At 36.4% G+C, this 21,659-nt stretch overlaps 1 protein-coding gene across 8 annotated transcripts in view; it reads left to right on the plus strand.

Annotated features, from left to right (window-relative positions):
• Nucleotides 1-21,659, plus strand: part of YAP1 (Yes1 associated transcriptional regulator) — an 82,854-nt gene that overhangs the window by 37,479 nt on the left and 23,716 nt on the right. For 4 of the 8 annotated variants that reach the window (XM_056482259.1, XM_056482275.1, XM_056482267.1 and 1 more), the window contains exons 3-4: nt 6,511-6,626; nt 14,834-14,947. In XM_056482259.1, coding sequence (XP_056338234.1) covers nt 6,511-6,626; nt 14,834-14,947 — 230 coding nt within the window. The remainder of the gene's footprint in view (nt 1-6,510; nt 6,627-14,833; nt 14,948-21,659) is intronic. The other 4 variants (XM_056482290.1, XM_056482306.1, XM_056482297.1 and 1 more) reach the window with 1 other exon arrangement.

A 21,659-nucleotide genomic window follows, 5' to 3' on the forward strand; every position in this document is an offset into this window, starting at 1 on the left:
ACTGCTATGTCTTATAGTTTTCAAAGTAATGGGAAAAGCTCTGGAAATGAAAATGTCCTCATACTCCTTATTTGTTCCTGAAACTCAGAAAATTATTTTATTTGGGAAATCCATGGAAGAATCCAACAATAATACTTTTGGGAAATAAGCATTGTGATACCACCCCTGCTTTTTCTATATGAGGTCCTTAACTGCAGGGCAGGGAAAGGGGCAGGAGGAAAAAGAATACTAAGTGCAAAAATTAGCATGTTATTGCTTCCATTTTTGCTTTGACAAAAGATAGTTGTTTCAAGAGCACATTATAATGAAAGTGGTTCTATCTTGGCCAACCTTTGAACATCATATCGTGTGTTCATCTCTTTCTATTAATCATCCATGTGTGGTCAGACTGCCTACACATCCATTTTAGCATTACACACTCTGAAGTGAGGACCTTTCCATGAGTGCTTTCCTAAGAAGTGCAGCGCTGTTCTGCATCCTCAAAAGTGAGAGGTGTTTATACTCAGAATGGGAAGCTTAGTTTTTAAGTCTGTGGTGTATGTATTGTGCACTGTCTGCAGGTAGGCCAGTGCTAATGAAGGCTGCCTTTGAATACCTTAATACTAAATGCTGTGTTTTGTGTATTTGTAAAAGCTCTTTATTTCTTTGTCAGTGTCCACAGCTTCATGGGCCATGCTTTCTGGAATTTCTGCTACCTATTAGTGTCTTGCAATATTCAACAACCTTAGGAATAAATTCCAGAGGGATTTGTAGAAGAACTTGTCTGACTAGTAATAACTGTGTGCAAAATCTGTTTCTTGACAAATTAGACTTTTGTCAGATGCATTTAAGTTTCCCTTACTGCATTTTTCTAGTTCAGATTCAAACCATTAATTTGCTGGAATAATTTCTGCTGCCTAGGACTGTAATTTCATAGGATAGAATATGTGGTTTTATTTCATACTTAGGTTAAAGAACTTGGGCTCTGACGGGCTCTCTTCACACCTGATCAGGGTACTTGTGCCCACCATTCTCTTATTTTTTGCTTTTATTTCAAATTTAATGAAATCACAGCTGTGGCACCACAGGATTTCACTGAGCACTTGCATGTCAATTTTAAGGTATGCTTTTGCAAGCTGAATGAAGGTTAGAACTGTCTATTGTCATTTCACCAGTGTGCTCTCTGGCATTGTATGCCTGTGGTGCAGTTTGGTGAGAACATGATCAGTGGTGTAGATGGAGTAGTCCAATACAAGCTTTGTGTAGTTAATGCATTAAGGCTGCCAAGCAGGAGGAAGAATAAGGAAAACTCAAAAATATAGCTATTTTATGTATTGCAGGAATATTCAGAAAATTGTATCAATGTTTCTATTTATTTCAGGCAATTAGACCATGCCTGGAGACATTACCATCCTTTACTTATGAGATAAACTGTTACAAATGTTAGGGGTTTTTTCTGATTTTGGGAAGCAGTGAGATTAGGAAGTTCTGAATTTTACTGCCATGTGATTTTATATAAATTAGACAGTAATAGTCCTGAAACCTAAGGAAATACTGCAAGTAAATGGACAACACAAGTGGAGAAACAATGCTTTCCCAGCAATGGGTAGAATATAATCTCTCTGCAGATGAGATTTTCATTGCTCTATAATCAGCCTTTTCTGGATTTTGTTGAATTTTTTTCTTTACAAAGCCATTTGGAAAGTACTTAAAGGATTTAGAACCACTTTAAGTGTTGTTTAAGAATGGTACAAATTCAGGGAAATGTTTAGGGAGGACTGTGAGGGTAGAGGTAATTGCTAACTGAGCTGTCTCATCTCCCCTTCAGGCTTTTCTCTGTACTGTTGCTGCTTGGAATTGAAATAATCTCAAGTAATGTATTTAAAGTATAAATCTGTAATTTTGTTGCAGCACCTATGAAGTCAGCTATGCTAATTAAAAATGACCCATATATCTGAAGACTTAGATTCATGTTTTAATCCTTTCCACTTCTCAAAATCCCGTGAATAGGATAGGAAAAGGGTGCATGCACAAAGAATGTCATGCCTTCTATCCTTGGGCAAAGCTGAATCCACTCCATTGTGTGTAAATATCCTAAGATCATCAGCAGCCATAACCCAGAATTCTCTGCATGCCACACTCCAGTTTTTGGTAATTAGAGCAGTTCATGTTGAGGCTCCTTATAATCCAAACCTTCTTTTTCATCCCATTTCTAAACTCAGCTATGGAAAATTTACCTGTGGAAATCTCCCTAGCTCATCAGCCCTGCCAAACTGATCTTGGCCTTCTAGCTATTGCCACTTTCTTAGGAATATGCATCTATTCTTGAATTAGTGGATACTGCCACTTTAACAGCTGCCGTGTGGTCAGACCACCACACTGGTATTCTGCTGTAGAGCTCAGCCTCTGAAGAAGTAGATAATTCTGATTTCTTCTCTGCCTGCTAAAAGGATAGCTAAGTGGGTGTCTTCCTATACCCTACACTACCTGTGCACAGGACAAGTTTGTATAAGATTTGGTAAAGAGGTTAGTTTATTTTTTTTTAATTTTTTTTTGACAATTTATGGTAGCTTCAAGAGCAGAAATACAGTTTCTCCTGGCGTTACTAGGAAAGCTAACTTTCGTTACATACATCAAGACCTCATGTGCTGAAATATACTGGTGAGAGCTCTAAAATAATTCTGGCATTTATGAGGAGACACTTTCTCCTTAGTAGTCATGAAAGTTAATAGAAAAATATAAATAAAAAGAGAAAACCTTTCAGAAAGTGATATATTATGTAGATTGAAGAAACTAGCTGGTTAGGAAGACAAAAGAAAAATGAAAGAATAGAATCTACATCTCATTCATGTAATGTAAAACAGAATCATAGGTGACATACTTGTCAATGGAGCAGCTGACATTTGGGATCTAATGAAAAGTTTAAATTTCACACCAAAAATAGAACATAATTAGGTTTAGTTTCATTTGTTCACTTGCTTATGTTACACAAAGACTTTCCTAGCTATCCCCAGAACAAAAAGTACTCAATGCCACATCAACAGCATTGGGAGGTCTGTCATGATGTGGTCAGTGGTATGTGTTCATGTTTTGCTTTTCATAAAATGTGATTTCCAGTGAATTCTTAACAGTACCAAAAATTTGAAAACCAAAATCCAGAGTTATTAATCTCAAGTTCACTAGAGACTGAAAATAATTTTCTCACAGACCTAAAATACTCATCTTGTCTAGATTGTTAAAACACAAGCTTACTTTATGGAGAGATGCTTGCATAGATTTTACAGTAATACTTTTATACTTAGGAACAGCTTGTCTTTCTGTGTGTTTGAGACAAAATTTTTGAAACGTCCTTTCATGAAGAGTCATGACCAAATGTACTGAGAAGCAGTGAATTATTTATTCTTATCTATTCTTTTATGTGTAGATCAGACTTCTTATGGTTTTTTTGCTGTTGCAGAAATTTCATACAGTATGTTCATCTGGTACTGAGAATTAAAATACCTGTTCATTCTCCTTTGCTTTTCTTCCTAACATTACATTTCTATTGCACACTTCAGTAAAATAGTCTTGTGGTTCTGACCTGCTTATGTTAATAATGGACATCCTAAGAATACCTGTTTCTATGCAAGGGAAGTTCTAATTACAAATGATGTAGCATATATAGGTGACTCTATGCTATTAAAGGCAAAAAGGGCAAGAAAAACATAGGATTTTATAATGACTGTGAATTCTATTACACAAATGAAGTTCTCAGCATACCCTGGAAAGTGTACCTGCCAATGGGGACATTGTAATTGCAACACAAAACAAGAATATCAATTTGAAGGCCTCTGAGATAAGCCTTTCTTGAAGCATATAAGTAATTCTTTGACTGTGTTTTTTGTGTTAGTTTGTTTTTCACATTGCTTTTAACAAAACAGTATCTCTTTTCAGTGCAGCAACTGGAGAATCTATGGGAAGGTATATTACACTTTGTACAAGGGCAAATGAGTTCTTTGTTTTTAAAATAGTGTTATTTTATTAGTCTATTAATAAACCCAAAGGGTTCTTAAAATAAAAAGTTGGTTTTATTTGCTTGTTTTGGTTTCTAGATCTCCTGCTTCTTTTCCAATGTACTTCAAAACAAAGACCTACATAAACAAAAACTCAAATCAAAATATTTAACAGCCCTCTCCCTCAAAAAAAAAAAAAAAAAAAAAAGAGAGAGAGAGAAACAAACCACCACCACAGCAAACCCAAATCTTAAACTCTTAAAATTAGGTTAGAATCTGAATCTGCCAATCTTTAGGCATGTGATAATGTTTAATTAAAGATTTCTTTCAATTGGAAATTCTGATTCTTAGTAACTGCAGAAATGCTCTTTATGTGCATAAAATGAGAACATTTTTCTTTTCTTTGAAGTTGTTCTTGTCAAAATGCGAATAATTTGTATTTGACTGTAGAACTTGTGGATGGGTAAGGAGATGCAGCTTGTGCTCTTCGTAATGCACAGCACTTTCGAAGTCCTTTTTGGTGGAGGATGGTGAGTGATGTGTCTTAGAACACAGTCACTCTTCTTGATACTAGAATTGATTTAACTTTGCTAACAAATGCTTAGCACGTGGTGGGTGTTTTAGCTTTGTTTTTCTAAGGCTTTTTAAAAACCACAGTCCTACATTTATGGTACAGTCTGATTTGATTTCCTTAGTTTATACTATGTTTGTCCAGTTTAACAAAGTTTTGCTCTCTGCGACATAAATGAACAGTAATAAATAGTGCCAGATAGATAGATAGATGTTAGATTTGAGAATTTATTTTGTGAAATAAAATATCTTACATTGCTTGATTATCCTAGAGATTTTGATTTACTTCCAGGAATATTTACTCACTTTGTTCTGTTCACATAAAACAGAGCTATGTTTCTTGTTCCTGAGTAGGTAGAATTTTAAGTTTTATTTTGATAATACATACTACATATAGTGGCCGATTGAAGGTTACATTGATTTCATATAATTCGCTAATGTTTTTAATCTTTTGTGTTAACATTAGTTTCTTATTGAGATATGGTGAAGCTCTTGTAGAAGACCTTGAATGTAAGGATTGGGGCAGTTGTCATGTAATTCAGCTACTATGACAAAAAAATTTACTTAATTCAGGGAAGGATAATGTAGTGTTGATGTCAGTTCTTGTTATGTCCATTGAGACGTTTTCTGTGCTGCTGTTCAAAACAGAGGGAAAGATCTTTACCTGTGGAGAATATCCTGTTTCAATATTTAACTTGATAATTAAAAATACACAGTATTTGTAAGTTACCCTGATCCCTGCTGCAGATACGAATAAAATTAAGTCCTGTATTCCTCCATGTATTACTAGGATTTATTTAAACATTTCATCCCTGTAAGTGGGGGGCAAGTTTGCCTTATTGAACCAGTCATATGATCAGTATGATATTAATGTAATCAACTTGTTTACTTTGAGGTTTTTCCTGTATGGCTCTTGGCTCTAAGACTGCTGATTGTAGTTGGTCATGTAAGGAGCATGCTGACTTTTCTGAAGTGATACTGAGCTAGGGAAAAGCTGGAAGCTGCTGCTGCCTAAAATAGCTATCCTTGTTAACATCTCCATATGAACATTAACTGTATTTTATGTGGTATGCTTAAGCTGTCTTGAGGAATCAATAATGCTGTCCTTGTGCTGAAAATTGGAGGTACATCTAAAACTGCTTCTTCCATGCTGCATTCATCTGTCCCATGTTCAGATACGTTTTGAAAATTTGATGAATGTTGTTTGAGCATGTTCCTACAGTTAACTGTCAAAATGGTTCTGTAATGCAGGGAGAAAACATTTTTCCTTCTATTTCTTACTCTGCACTCTTATACTGCGTATAAAAACAAAGGCTATAAATTATGTGCCTTACGTTTTATTAGTTCACAGTGTTACATGGATTTTTGTAAGAGTTAAATGGAAATAGATGAATGTGTATTATGGGTACAGTGGTGTTTTCCCTGTTTCCACTATTGCCAGAACTGGGCTGAGCAAATATAACAAGTCAGAAATGCAGGGGAGGAGTAGCACATGCTGGTGCAGTAATTTAAACACACGATCTGTGAAGCATTACAGTGGACTGTTTTTACATCTGTATTATCTTTACCTGTTTTCGTTGCTTTGCAAAAACCACCAGCAGAAAAATGGAAAATTGTTCCCCAGCGTAAAGGTTTCTGTATACTCCAGTATATATAGGGCAGTCTTTACTATGTTGCACCATGTATTATAAATACAGAAGCTTTAAAAAGAAATAAAGGAGTCTTGCTGTATGTGGCATGTTTCTCAGTGAAGCTGAATATTTGAAAACCTATGCAACCAAAGATGCAGTGTGTACCTTGTCGAGAATCTGACATACAGTGATGCTTGGAGAGAATCCAAACAAATCTTGTTTGGTTTTGTATGTGGCTGTTTTTGGCAGGCTGCACCTTTTGTTGTTAAACTTTCTGTACTAGCAGGTCATTATTGTGAATGCATGACTGTCCTAACTCTTTCTTTGTTTTGTCTTAGTCACATTGATCAAACAACAACATGGCAGGATCCTAGGAAGGCCATGCTCTCCCAGATGAATGTTACAGCTCCCACCAGTCCTTCTGTGCAGCAGAACATCATGAACTCGGCATCAGGTAAGCAAAATTTATATTTATGAAAAAGATCATACAAGTAAACCACAAGCTGTTGTAATCAGGGGGGAAGGAGTCAGGTTCAATAAGTGTTCTTCTAGTTACCCTGGTTTGAAACTCTAAATTTGTTGATGCCTGCTACATCAAGCAAGAGGCTGATAGTTGAAGTAAGAGAACTTGTGTATGTGTTTTTATTTTTTCAAATGAATTTTTCAAACTTTTAAGGACGCAGAATTTTGTCTATTTTCTTCTGACTAAAAGAGTGCTGTTAAATTTATGAATTTCCATTAAATTACTACCAGTTTACATGAAAGCTTTTGTGCTTCGCAGTGTTCTTCTGCCTCCATTTTCTCACTGACTAGACATGGTATACTGCCATTTATTTACATTTCCTACATTTAATATGAACATATAATTTTTTCCTGTCCTCCCTAAATGGATCAAGCACATACCTTGAAAATCTTGTTTAGAAGCAGAGGTGTTTGGTTTCCCGCTTGTGTTTCTTTTACTTCCAAAATCCAATATCGTGGTCATTATTGCTCTAGCTGTCTTTTCCTGGACTACAGAATTGTTTTTCAGCTGGCCTGGTGGGAGGCTGTCACTAGACAGCAGTGAAATGTTCTTGTTCTTGCTATTGAAGCTACTGTATGTTTTCGGAACTCTCTCATCTGATTATGCAGAAAGCAAGCAGATAGGTTTAGTGCCATAGTAGTTTGAGTGCTTGGTCTTCCTCTTGCTTTGTCACCTCCTGTCTGTCCTGAGGTTCATGTTGCATTTATTTTCTCACAGTCTGACTGTATTTTGTGTGTGTCTGCTGTTCCTGTACTTCCCAAGGGTTATTCTCTGGTGCTGCTTTTTGTGGTCTGTTTAGACAGCTTTGTTTCATGCTGCAATTCATGTGCTGCAGACAATACCAAAAGATTAACAGGCGTGACCGAACTGTGCTGTTCATGACTGAGTATTAGAAGGGAAGTTAATCAAACTTTTTGCTGGCTAGGCCAGGAGGCTGGATTATCCTGAAACAAATGAGTCCTGTTCAAGTTCAGGAAGTCGTGATTCACAACAATTAAGGTCTCAGGCTCTGATGTGAAAATAAAACAGTGTGATTATTTTTCCTGTAAATTTATCCCAGGAAACCTGCAGCAATAGAGGTGGTATGTTTTTGTAGGGACACTTCTTAATGAGGGACAATAGGAGAAAGGAAACAATTCCCTTGGTCTGTCCTGCCTTTTTGCTTATTTGTACTAAAACTAGAGGCTTGCTGTTTCAATATTGACATAAATTCTGTATTTTAAGATAGCTCCTCAAACCTTCTGTTGTACCAAGAATTGTCGGGAAAAAATATTGATAGTAAAGTAGAAATCCCTTTATGTACTTAGAAAGAAATGAAGAGTCCTTAGCAAAAAAATGTACTGTTAAATTGTAACAGGGTGATAACAAACTAGAAAAGAAGCTAGCAGTCTGGAGGCAAGGATTATTTTTAAAACAGCATGAAGAATTTACATGTAATTATCTGATGTGTGTGAGAGAGTGATGCTTGCATGTATACTGTTGTTCATGCAATGAAGAACAGTTGAAATGTGCAAGTGGATTGTCTTGTGATTTGAGAAAGCACTTACTTGGAGACAAGTTCATTGAACATTTATTTTAATTTCACAGACGATACTGTGTTGAATATCAACTGAAAACCCTGGGAAGTTTTTTTTTCCCCCAGTGCTCTGAATCTGATAAAGTGCATGAAGGAGTCAGAACTCTTGTGTTTACTGAATTGCACCACATGTTATATGATGTTAGGTTTTTTAAACTTAAGTCAGTTGAGGTAGTAGGATTTGAAACTGGCTCTTTGGATGAACTTGCTTACTTCTATTTGCTATTAACAAAAGTCTGCTTTGAATTAAATAATACTGAACTGCATTTATTGGATGCGATTCTATTTCTGATACTTGATCTGGCAAATGCTTATGTACTAATTTTAAATTATGACTGTAATTTAAATTTGGTTTTGTTTATGTTTTTGCTAAAGTCTCTTACACCTAGTTTTGTTACTTTTTATTACTGAGTTCATGGTAGTTTATGCTTCCTGGGTAGCCTCTTGAATAATCTTTGAGAGAAGTGGAAAAGTCGAGTAACTATGTATCACTTCAGCACAGTGGAACTTACAGTCATGATGTTGGCACTCAGATTTAAGACTACTTAATGTTCTAATTTGGGTATTCATCTTCAAGAACTGGGAAATCAAGTTGAGACCTTTAAGACAGAAGTTTCCTGTTACGAAATATTGCTGGCAGTGAAACATACCCAAGTCCATGAGAGCTTTTCATGAAAGATATTGTGAAAAAGCTAGTGTAAGTATTGTGACAGCTGGAGATCACTGACTAGCAAAAAAGTGTCTGAAATGCCACAAAGGAGAATATTTTCCTTTCTGTATAGACCTTGTATAGTGCTCATTAAATTTAGCCCTTAAAGTTACTGTCCAAGTACTAGTGTTCTGCCACAGGAGCCTGTAGCTCAAGTTACTGTGCTGAAACATAAGAGAGATTTCTGGGAGCTTTCTTGAGAGCCTTTAGAAGTTTTAACCATTTACCCAAAATTAGAGTTCTTGGCATTAGCTAGAATTAAGAACAGGGAAGCAAACTGAAGATGCAGAGAGACGAAAACTCTGAAGGCTGATGTGTGCATATTGGAGATAAACCTGTTGTCTTTTTGGATAAATAGGGGAAGAACAACTCAGGAAAGGTATGATAAGGGCAAGTCAAAAGATTGCTAAAATATAAAAATGGGAAAGATGTAGTTTAGCATGAGATTGAAATCTTTAGGTTATCTGCCTCAAGAAATTCCATCTCTTGAGGCACTGAAGACTGGATAAGAACCCAGGTATCTTGCTGCAAATTCTATTTCTTCAAGAAAGTTAATGGACATCTGAACCAGTTTTATCTGTTCCAGGCATGATTTTTGTGAATGAGTTATTCTATGAGTGTTAGTTAGCTACATCCTTTATAGGAAGTCATCAGTGTGTGAAAAGTGAGGGGGGTTTTCTCTCAGTCTTTCTTAACTTGGCTTACTACATGTAATCAACTAAAATAGTTTGGGCCATATGTATGCAGAGAAGGAGCACAGTGCTCTTTAAGATGGCATTTGTTGGTTAATCTGTGAAATAGGATTGCACCTTCAGTAGTGGAAAGGAAACAAGACTATTATTTGTAAATATGCCACATATATATAAAAATTCATTGTGACTGTTCTGATTTTTTTGTGCTATGTTTCCAACCATTTTTTCCCTAAAGGAAAACAGAAGGAACATGAAAAAAGAACATAGTTTCTTCTGTGTTGATTTAAAACAAACAAACAAAAACTTAGTAATAATGGTACATTGTTCTTCCTAGGAACATCTCCTATACTGACGTAAATTTATACATTTGAAAATAAACAGTGGCTGTTTCATATACAATTACAGTTGATACAACAGAGATGGGATAATTGTCTTTATATACTCCTGTTCTTCAGATACTTTTACTTCCTGAATCATGTTTGAATCATGCTTAACAGCACAGCATACTTTAGCCTCTTCTGCTTGCACATAGACCTTAGATAGATAATTTGCTTTGGAGCAGATTGTGTCTTTGTCCTCTTTTGTATTCATTCTTATGTTGCAGTTTTGACCTGAGTTTTCCAGTGAAAGTTTGTAGACCTAGTGTAATTCCATTGTCTCTTAAGGTAAGGTTGTAGTGCCATGTTAAATGTTGGTAAGAAAATGAACACTTGAATTTGCAACTCTCAGGGGACAGGAAGGTGAGAAGGAATATGCCAATTACTAAAACAAGTTCTAGCTCTTCTCTTAGATCCTTGCTCACTTCAGTTGCAGATTGTTCCTATGTAGCCAGTCATACTACAAAATTGTGTTTTGTATACACTCAATACTACAATCAATTGTGAAACTCGAGTTTTTAAGTATCTGCATGACCGTAATGTTCATTTAGTTCTTCATCTGTATAACCTGCCCCTTTTTAAATAGTGTCTTTTTATACTAATTTGACAGGATAAAGGTGTACTTTAAGTAAATGTTGCAGACTTTGATATAATTTTTGGAAGTTTTAGAACCACAGTGGCTGAAGGGAAAAAGTTCAGCTTTCACAGAGAAAGACTAGGAAGGGTCTTGGAGATCAGTGTTTGTATTAGGTGAAGGTGGTTCCTATTGTTGAACATACGTATTCTAATTCCTAGGTTGTCCATGCATATTCAGTTGGTAGATAGATGCAGATACCCTCTTACATGCATTGACCTATTGATATAATATAGCTTTGTATGCATTTATTTTAAAATTAAGTGTTAGGAACTGTAGAGTCTTGCAAGATCACTTCTTATCCCAGCATAGGCTGAATCTCTACTACATTTTTGCTCGTTACTCTTCCAGTTGCTTTCTGTCTGCCAGCAGCAAGCTCTGCTTTGCATTCCAGATTCCATGGCATATGAGAATGTTTAAAAAAAAAAAAACTTCATAAAAAGTGGAGACATGCACCAAAGAGACATACACACAGGCTTTTAAAATTACATGTTATTTATATGAAGTTACACCATTATGTAAATATTTAGTTACAGATGTATGGCTTATTAGTAGTTCTGTAAAGATGACTTACGTTTGGAAATTAGAATTTAATTTTTTGGTAACTTTGTCCTTAACAGTACCACAGTGCAGGCTGAATTCCCTACCTAGAAGGGTTGTGTCACCCTGTGCACATTGTTTCACAGAATTCTAAACTTACAGTTGTGATAGTGTTTGGTTGTCAAAGGAGGTAACAAACAGAACTTAGAAGGGGACCATGTCGCAAGGATATTGTTTGTGCTAAATATTTACAAAAGCTGGGGGGGAGACTGGAGAAGTACTTGAAAGAGAGATATTTTGGCACTTAGTAAGCAGACAGAAACTGGCCCAAGGAGTAACTTGTGATAGAATCACAGAATATCCTGATTTGGAAGGGATGCACAAGGATCATTGAGTCCAACTCCTGGCACCATGCAGAACATCCTCAAGAGTCACACCATTGAGAGCATTGTCCAAATGCTTCTTGAGCTCTGTCAGAACTGGGGCTATGACCATGTTCCTAGGGAGCCTGTTCCAGTGCCCAGCATACTTGGAGGCCAAGTGACTATTCTTAGCCTCTATACCTTTTAGGTCTCCATATGTATTTGGTCCTTTATTTAAAAGTTTATAGAGTGTGACAGTCACTAAATGAGCTACTTTCAGCAACCGGCAAGATCTGTCCATCACCCTAGGCTAGATGTCTGGATTAGATTGACTTTTGGTTAGACTCGGTGTTCCTGTTTCTGTACAACATGAGCTAAGTCTGAATAGCAGCAATATAGGACTTAGCTTTTGTGGCTTAGGTTATCTAATGCTGAAAATTCTATTCCTATTGAGCCTTTTGGGGCAAAATGGGCATGTAATTGTAAAAGAATTTTCCTATATGCTCTGGGTGAATGTGTCTCCTATTCCACAGCATGGGTTTAATTCTTTCCTCTGGTACTTGCCTCTAATACAGAGTTTGTCAAGTGACCATTTAGAAAATCAGACCTGTCTTCTAGTTTCACAATTACTTACAAAACTAAAAAGGAATTACAGAAGGCAGTAATTTCAGTTTTTGAACTGCCTTTTTAATATGTAAGGATGATAGCAGAAACATGCGAGCAGTTTGTTGTACAAGGAAGAAACTACTGATGAAGAAAGTTATTGATGGAGAAGTTTCTAGAGAGAAAAGTTCTGCTTCTGCAGTCCCTTATGGCACTTAGCAAGGAAGTCTAGCTGCTGTGACAGCCGGGTGAGCAGATGGACCTTTCTGTTCCACAGATGTGCATTTTATTTAGAAGAGAACCTTGCCAGGTAGTAAGCTAGTACTCATCAGATCACTGAATCTTGTTAGTAGCATTATTCCACCAGCTGGATGGACTGATCAGCTCCTGGCAGCCTTCTTCAAAGGCATTTTGTTCTTACTTGCTACAAAGGAACGTGCTGGACCAGTACAGTTTTCAGTGTTCAGCAGGACTGACACCCCAAGGCTGATTTTGTTTTTTCTAAAGTCCCAAAGAGGGTTTTTCTGGCTTTGCAGTTCACAAATAATTTCTTGCTGAGTATATCCAAGGAATGTGTGGCTTAGCAGGACTCTGAGGAGAATGGTGGTGAGAAGGTCTGCCCACATGGCTAGTGTGTTGGCTCAGCAGTAAAGGAGTGGGTTTGGTTCTTCGTTGGCTTCTACGCTTGGATGATGGGGTGTGTGTCTCTGTGTTCCTGTGCCCCAGTTTATAAAAAAGCATCTCACTGGTCAGCTGGCTGGTCTTTGGGTATGGTAACAAAATACAGCATTCTTTGCACTGAAGCTTTCATTTCTCCATCAAAGTCCTTTTGTAGAGTGAATATGTTAGGGTTTAAGAATTATTTGCAGTACTGTCACTCTTTCTTGCCTGTTTGTTCACTAGCTTCTGATTAAAGCTGAGGTACTCGTTACGTGTAGGCAACATTTAAAGCTTGTGAGCATTAGAGGTGGGAAGAAAATGTCTAGTATTCACTGTTTTTCCTCACTTGAAAATCCATAGCTCCAATGGTGGAGTAGTGAAGTTGTTAGAGAAGGGCTTTGTTTTCTGAGCCAAAATGAAAGTTTAAATTAGAAATATAATTTGCCAGGGATCTTCAAAGACCACAGTAAGAAATTCTTGTCCTGGTTATGCCTTGGGATATTACTGGAATGCAATTGAATTATTTTTTTACTCTTTTTGACATTTCTCCAAGAACATCTTTCAAGATTAAGCAAACAAATCTATCCTCCCCACCTCTCCTCCCAGCTTTAGACTGAATTCTTCAGCAGGAGCATGACTTCAGGACAAAGTTATAGTCAAGAGCTAATGTAGTTTGAAGATGGATATAGTAGACATTTATCAGATAGACACATATTTTTGAGTATATCTGGATCTCATGTGTGAAATAATGATGTTTGTGTATGCTTAGTGTATCTTACATTATACAGAATAATCTGTTAGTCCAAGTCTAACACCAGATGGCTTCTGCTGTTGTATTGCTATGTTACACTGAGGAAGAGTAGAAGGACTTGAAATACAATGGCTTGCTGCTACAGCAGATTTTGTTCTCATTTTTTTTACATTCTTAACATGTAGTGAATCTTTTGTTGTATAATTTGAGGATTATACTTAAATCTAAAACACAGGGAGGATCTTCTGGTATATAATTTAGATATTTTTAAAAGTCTGTATCAGTGTGAATTCTAAACCATGTATTTGTAAAGCGTCTGCCAGATAAGATAAGTATAATTTTTTAAAATAGTTTTCAGTCTAATCAAAGTATGGGTGAATGTATGTGATCATATAGGATGGGAATGAGGCTTTTAAGAACTGTATAGGAATGAAAGGTAGTTTTGTGAAAGCTGCTGATGGGAATGTATGGGAATGACTCCTAAGACTCTGTGTTCAGACATCAGCTGTGGAATCCACAACATCATTATGTACCTCCCTTTGACCATTTTCAAGAAGTAGTTTTTCCTGTGTGTGCTTTCTGCTTGTAGAGGCATTGCACTGCTGTTCATAGCACTGTGTCTTTGTGGCTGCTTGTGGTGTTTTCTTGCCTTTGCTTTGTCATTGCTTGTTTGCCTGCCTTGTTCTTCAGGTTTGCATTTTTGTCTGCTTAAGCCTTGAATGCTTTCACCAAGAGTTGAGTATGTGGTGAAGGGGAAATGAGTTTTGTCACTTCTTTTTCTAATTGTGAAAGACAGGAAAATTTCAGGATCTCCTCAGTTTTAGCCTGTTACTGCTGCCATGTCTTAATCACTAGAAGAACCTAGTTCTACCTATGAGAGGTAGAATTATTCTATGCTTCTTCTTCCTGGTGCTCATGCTGGTTTCATTCTGGCAGGCTTGACTTATTGCTGGTTTTATCCTGGAATGCTATAGCAAAATGATGTGTCAAAAGCATACGAAAGGATGCAAACAAGTTCAAAAATTAAAGTCCAAATCCTAAGTAAAAACTATAGAAGTGTTTCCTGTCCCTTGGTTTCCCACCCAGCACTTCTTTGCACTTAATCCCAGAAATGAGCTTGAAACTCTTCTGTTTCATGTACTGTTATATATGTAAAATGTTAAAATTTTTTTTAGATCAATTTCAGCTGGAGCAAACAAGAGCCCGCCATCAACTCCTTCCTTCTATATTGCAGGCCCACTCCCCGATGGATGGGAACAAGCTATGACCCAGGATGGAGAAATTTACTACATAAACCATAAGAACAAGACCACATCTTGGCTAGACCCAAGGCTTGACCCACGCTTTGGTAAAAGTTCATCTCAATTCAGAATTCTCGATTTGCTTCAGTTCACTCAGCTGTAATTTTCCAGGCATATTTTGAAAACTTTTTATAGTACTATTAAAATATATTTTGATTTATAGAAGCCTAATTTAATTTTTTAATTAAATTTTTTTTAAGATAAAAACTACTAGCTTATATCCTTTAGGACTGTATGTTACCCAAGTTTCTACAGCTATGGGTTGATATTATGCCATATGATACACAGTTCCCCAAAGTGGTGACATTCAGAAATTACTTACTGAGACAGTTTCAGTCAAGCTCACTCATCCCTTTAAATTAGCAACACTTCATCATGGAGGAATCTTTTAATTCCTAAACAAATATTTACTTTCCTTTGTGCTATCTTAAGAGGGCATTGTCAAATAATAGTTCATGCTATTTAAATACACTTGAAACATATACCAGCTTATAATTCCAGCTTGTCACAGTGATTATTATGAGAAAACTTTCTGTTTTAAACAATATGATAAGGAATTATTAGTTTTATTGCTCCTACTTTAATAACCTTTCTGTGGGGAAAAACTATGTAATATTGGAAATAGAAATAGTAACTTAATGACCACTTAGTGATCACTTAATAGATCACTTAAGGATAAGATGGAGAAGAAGTCTAAACTCTAGATGGAGAAATTCAACAAAACAGAACTTTCATGTATATTTTTCAGTAATGTTTTTGATCTGTATGAAGAGCAGAACTGCAAACTTTTCAATAAAATATTGGCACTGATGACTATGAATAGAAATCACATATAATGTGAAGACTCTAAACTACTTTCTTAGCTTGTCCAAGTGATGTATGGCATTATAATTTCTGGTTTTTGGTAAATGCATGACCTGTGTGTGTCAGCCTTATTAGCTTGCCCTTGATTTGTTTTCCCAAAAACTTACTATTTTCAACTCCTTTGGATTTTAGTTATTTTTTCCAGAGCCATGGAAAAACAGTAGGAGTAAAAAAAAAAAAAAAAAAAAAAATCATTGTGGTTTTCAGGCTTTACTTTTGGACTCAATGCAGCTAAATGAAAACAGTGTGCAGATCACTGAGTAGGTCAGGCTGAGGGGATGCAAAACCTTTGAAGCTTTACAGGGGTTGACCTAACAACAACTGTGGGCCCCTTTTGGGAGAGGCATTAACTCCATGAATGCCATATAAATACAGAGCTACAAAACTCAACAGTCACTGTTCTGGTTTTCTTTTTCCTGAAGTATCTGTTAGAAATTCTTCATTTGTGGTCTGTAGGCTTGAGTGCTTACTTACAACATCCATTTACTCTTATGGAGAACACTATATTGTCACACTTTGTTTATAAACTGCTCACCAGTTTGTAGACAGGTTGAACCACTATGCAACTTGAGCCCAAAGGTGGGGTGTCAGCTTTGGCAAATGTCCATGCTGGCTTTAACACCAGCCAGAGCTACAGACCTGTTTGCATGTTGCAAGAGGAGTGTGTGGGTAATTTGCAACTTCACAATTACTTAGTATGTGAATAAGGCTGAAAAGGAAGCAGTCATTTTGAAAATCATTGTTGCCTTTTGCAATTATATTTACTCAGGTAATCTGGCAGGGTATCTGTTTTTCTTTACATGCATTACTTTATAGTTTCCAAAGATGGACTGGAATTAAAAAGGGCTGTGGAAAATAACTTAATGGACAGAGGTTGTGGGTGAGATGAATCTTGCTTTTCACAACTATTTTGTATTCCTGTAAGTAGAGTGGTCCAACTGTAAGGTCAAAAGCTGCTTGTCTTGTGCATACTGAAACTCCATCAAATGTTAAGGCTGTGCAGTTAAACTGAAAGAAGTTAGAAATGTCCAAAAGACTGATTAAGGGTTTCTTACTGCATAGCTTCCCTTTTTGGGCCCACTGTGTATGTGTATCCCAGACAGGCTTGAGTACATGCCAAGGCTCTTTATTTTGTGGTTGGACTTTTAATCTGTTCCAGACCTTTTCAGTCAAAGAACTCAAGTGTAACTGAAAGGGGCAGGAAAGGAAAAAAAAGCATGTGGGCTCTTCTGATCTAGAGTGACGGCAAATAGAGACAAGCTGCTAGCTGCTGTTGAGCTTGAAGGAGTTTTCCTTGAAACCTAAGTTGTACACATTGTATTGTGGTTTATGTTTTTATCATTTGAGCCAAGAAAATGCGAAATTCTGTTCTTGTTGCTTTACTTGCAACCTCCTTAAGTCTCTCCATTCAAGAAAAAGAAAAAAATCTGTTTGACAGAGTTAAATTACTGAGCCTTGCATTTATTTACCATGTGGAGATCCTCGACAAATATGTGCTGTGACCCTAAATAGCATGTGAATGACTCAGAAGTTTACTTTTCTGAGCTTAATATAGGTTGAAACTTCTGTTGGTATTTTACCCCAGAGGATGACCATACCCTTTTCTGTCCCTGTGGTTTAATATAAGGGCTTGGTTTTCAATATTTTTGACTTTTAATACTTCCAGAAGCAGGATGAATTCATCTTTGTCTTGTTGAAACTTTTGGTTATTACAGTGATGCTAGTGGTGGTTGAAAATGAAGGAGGAATTAATTTCTCTGCCACATTCACCAATCTTAAGAACCATTGAAGAAAAACAAAGCTCTTGAATGGTATGTGCAAACATACTCCTCTGTTCCAGTATTCAGAAGCAGAAGGTATGAAGAGTCTTTGCCCTTATTGCTTCTGAATTCCAGGGAGACAGCCTTTAAGTCTCTGTATGTTCCTCATCAGATAGAAGCTTTGCATTCATCTTTATTTTCTCTAGTAGGTGTGGATACAGCTCTTTTTTAAATAGTGCTTGGAATTTTCCAATATTGTGGCTAGAAAAGAGGGAGGGGAAGGAGAATCAATTGGAAAAAATCATTTTAGGTGGACTGACTTGGTATATAGGGCATTTTTGTATAGCATTCATGCTTTTAAACAGAAACTAAAAGAATGAAGTTAGTATGTATTCTTTCTTGGAGCAGGCTTTTAGAAATCATGCATCAGAAAAGAGCCTCTGTCAGAATAGCTGTGGGGTAGGCTGGGTCTAAAACTTGGGTGCTCCAAGTTGAAGATAACTTTGTTTTAAGATTGGAGTCTAACATCTTTGAAATGGGTTCGAGGTCTTCAGCTGCACCACTTAAGTGTCAGTGGTGTCCTATGGCTCAGACTTTTATCCTCCAACTCTAAAAATACAGCTTTAAAACAGTTTTGTGTTTGGGCAATTCGCAAAATTTAATATCAGAAAGATCTAGGAAAGGAGGGTCTTCTTATGCCAAGCACAGGCAGCCATAAAAAATGACATGGGATCAAAGGAGTGGGGATGGGAAGGGGTTGATCCTTAGGCTTGTGTCAGCAGGATTCTTGTCTAGTGGAGCATCTGGTAGAAACATGCTGTCCTACCTTCTCAGTGCCCTTGCAGGCCTCGTAGTAAGATGCTTCAATTTGCCTTGTTTTTTTTTATTTAGTAGAGGGTTTTTTCCCTTAAGGGAATTGGACTGTCAGGTTGAATTTGCCTTTTGGACCATTTTTTCTTTCCTGCTATTATTCCTTGGTCATTCTTCACAGATGCTACTGGATTTTTAAGCCTTTCAGATAACAAAGTGCATTTTCTTGATATTGGAAGAACATCTGGATAAGAAGCAGGTCAGCTATGCATTCAGAGTGGCTGGAGTTGGTAGAACTTAGCTGCTGTTCAGCAGAACAACAGCTGCTTTTCCTATAAAATGAAATTTCCTAAAATGAGTTGAAGTTTTAAAATGTTCAAGTTTTTTGCTGTTTCCAATAATTGGCTTTTGTATCAAAAACCATTAAAGGGATTTTAACTCTTAAGTTTGACTTGGTTTTGAAGTGGGAAAATACTGGAAACTGGCAGTTGATTTCTATGTCTCTGCTGGTTTAAGTTTGGTGTGAAGACCTTACTACTCCAGTAGAGTAGTCAGACAAGCGTCTGTAGGGATTGGTGTAAAACAAGATATTGTTTCAGCTTCCTTGTTATTTTATTCTAAACTTGGGTTTTAAAGGCTTGTAACTAGTGGTCATGCCAATGTTGCACACTCCCAGTCTCTTTCCTTCTGGTCCTTCAATTCTTGGAGCTGCATTAATGGGGTATGTAGCAAAATATGTGACCTCAGGTTGAAATCACTGCCACAACTTTATCACTCCCACTTAGAGATAATGTTAATGTTCTTTGAAGTTCTGCATGAATTTTGGATGAGGGGCAAAAGTAAGGCAAGACAGTTTTTAATATCATTATGGAAAGTGCCATAGTGGCTCTGTGTATGGTAGCTGCTTGACTACATAATTAGAAAATGAAATAAAACTGATAATGACAGTATGATTATAGAGATTGCACACCAGGTTTTTCTGCTTCTTTTTTTTTGTAGTGTAAAAACATTGCACCTTTGAAAAAGTGAAAAGTGCGTGCTCAGAAACACTGTAGTAAAATGTACATTTCATCAAAACATATATTTATCATTTCTCTTTAAAGAAAAAGCAAGCAAACACAAATTCAATTAAAAGCTTAAACTTCAGAGCATCTGCTAATTTTTAAATACCAGAAATTAAAAGGAGGTATTCCATAGTGTTGCTTTCTTATTCCTTACCTGCCTACCACTTTGTTTAATATATGTTCCTTCAAATTAGTTTGCAGGAGCCTTTCAAGATACATATTTTTGGACAAGATAGAACTGGAACTCTAGATTGGAAAACTGGAGTTTGGCTTTTGTCTAGTCAATTAAAAATAAAAGCCCAGACCTTGTGTGTGATCGTAGTAGCATTTTAGACTTCTTAAGTTCCAGATCTGCCTTCAGTTTTTTGCACAAAAAGCAGAACATGAGCCAGAAGTGGTTTTGATCTGCAAATGCAATGGCGTATCCTCTTTACATACTCTCTGAAACCAAAGAGGATTTGATTCATCTAAAAAGGTCTAGTAGTATTAGATTTTTCACTTCCTTGTCTCTATTTTTCCAGAAGAACAGTTTCAAGAGATCACTTAGAATGGGGTAAAGACTTCTGTATTATGGTATGTGTGTCAGAGATGTGTACAGATGAAACAGCATCAGTTTTCAGTGAACCAGTGACTTCTGTCAAAGCCTTCTGCGAATCTGCAGAGGCAGATGAAATTTCACTGGTAAGCATCCCTTTGTAAAAGGCAGGTGCTGCCTTATAGTAATGATGATAAATAATTATTTTTTTGTGTACGATTATATCAGAAGGTGAAATCTTGGTTTGTTTGAAAGCAGGATGTAATTATACCTCTTACCTGTTACTTCTTCAGTTCACTGAAGAAATTGCTAAATCTGTCCACAGGTATTGTCAGGATGCAGTTACCTAATTTGGGTAGAATGTTTCTAGACTATGAGAGAGAAAACCCACACTTTTCTTAAGAATTTATCAGGACAGTAGATTTATGTAAGTTTATACCTGTTTTGGGTTTTGTTTTGTTTTCAGAGTAATTTAATCCTGTTTGAGAAAGGCAATTTATTGCTAATGATGTCCGGGTGCCAATAAAAATGCATGCTTGCAATGTTGTGCTAAGCAGCTGTGATAGTGAAAGGAAACTGCAATCCTAACAGGGACACTTTTTCCACCATATCCTTCTAATACAGAAGTTTGCACTTCTCTGTTAGCATACTGTGTTAAAAGTTGAAGGTGGATCGTTCTGAATACAATTCATTACCTGTAATCTAAATATATATACACGCAGTAATTGAATTTGAGGTCATATATGCTTAGATATAGACAATACAAAGACACATCAGGTTTTTTGTCTTTGAATTCAGTTGTGTTTAAACATGATAGTAGTTTCTTATATATAGAAGTGTTTCTTGACAAAGTGTTTCTTTTACGGTAGTTTTTCTGGATTTTGTAATTTCTGTTTAATCATTTCTAGTGGCCTTATGATAGAAATTCTTTTAAAAAAAGATGAAGATATGCAGATGCATATATACAGGGTTTGCTCCACTCAAATAAATTAAAGGAAACCTGTATTTAAAAAGTTAACACATTATTTTATAAGAATTGTAAAGAAGCATGTCTGTTGGTTAGTTAACCCGGGAAGTATTCTGTGGTGATGAAACAGTGAAACTGTTCACAGCTAATAGCCTTATGTAGACTCTTCGCTGATTAAACTTTGGTCTAACATGTGGACTAGCTTTCATTAAGTGTATTTTGCCAGAGAGTCAGTGGACAGACATATAGGGCCTTGGTGACCTCAGATTCCTGCACTTACTGTAGTCTCCAGTGTTTCATACATAGAATTTAAATTTAAATACCATTCAGATTTCTTCTCATAATCTGTCCAATGCAGTGTGTCTTACATAGTTCTGTAGTACTGATACTTATGGTGTCAGTTGCATTCTGTAAGTCAAGTAATTTAAAACTTGATTAGTCTTCCAAAATTAAAATTGATTTCTTTTTAAAAAGTGAAAAGGAGTTTTGCAAAGAGTTTTAGTAAGAGCCCATTATTTAAAGAGTTTTGGTTTTTATGTGTACATAGAGCAGAAGTTCCTAAAAGCTACTTACTTAACTTAATTTATATTGTTTTAGCCAGCAGGTGCAATATTGGTAGTAAAACAAACAAACAAAAAAAAATACTAATTTAATTTGAATGAAGCTAGTTGATATATGCAGAGTACCCAATCCGTAGTCTGGACATGAGTCTGTGATAGTATTTTCATTGGATATATTTTGCTTTAACCAGAAGTTCAG

Source organism: Oenanthe melanoleuca, chromosome 1 (genome assembly GCF_029582105.1).
Source record: "Oenanthe melanoleuca isolate GR-GAL-2019-014 chromosome 1, OMel1.0, whole genome shotgun sequence".
NCBI lineage: Eukaryota > Metazoa > Chordata > Aves > Passeriformes > Muscicapidae > Oenanthe > Oenanthe melanoleuca.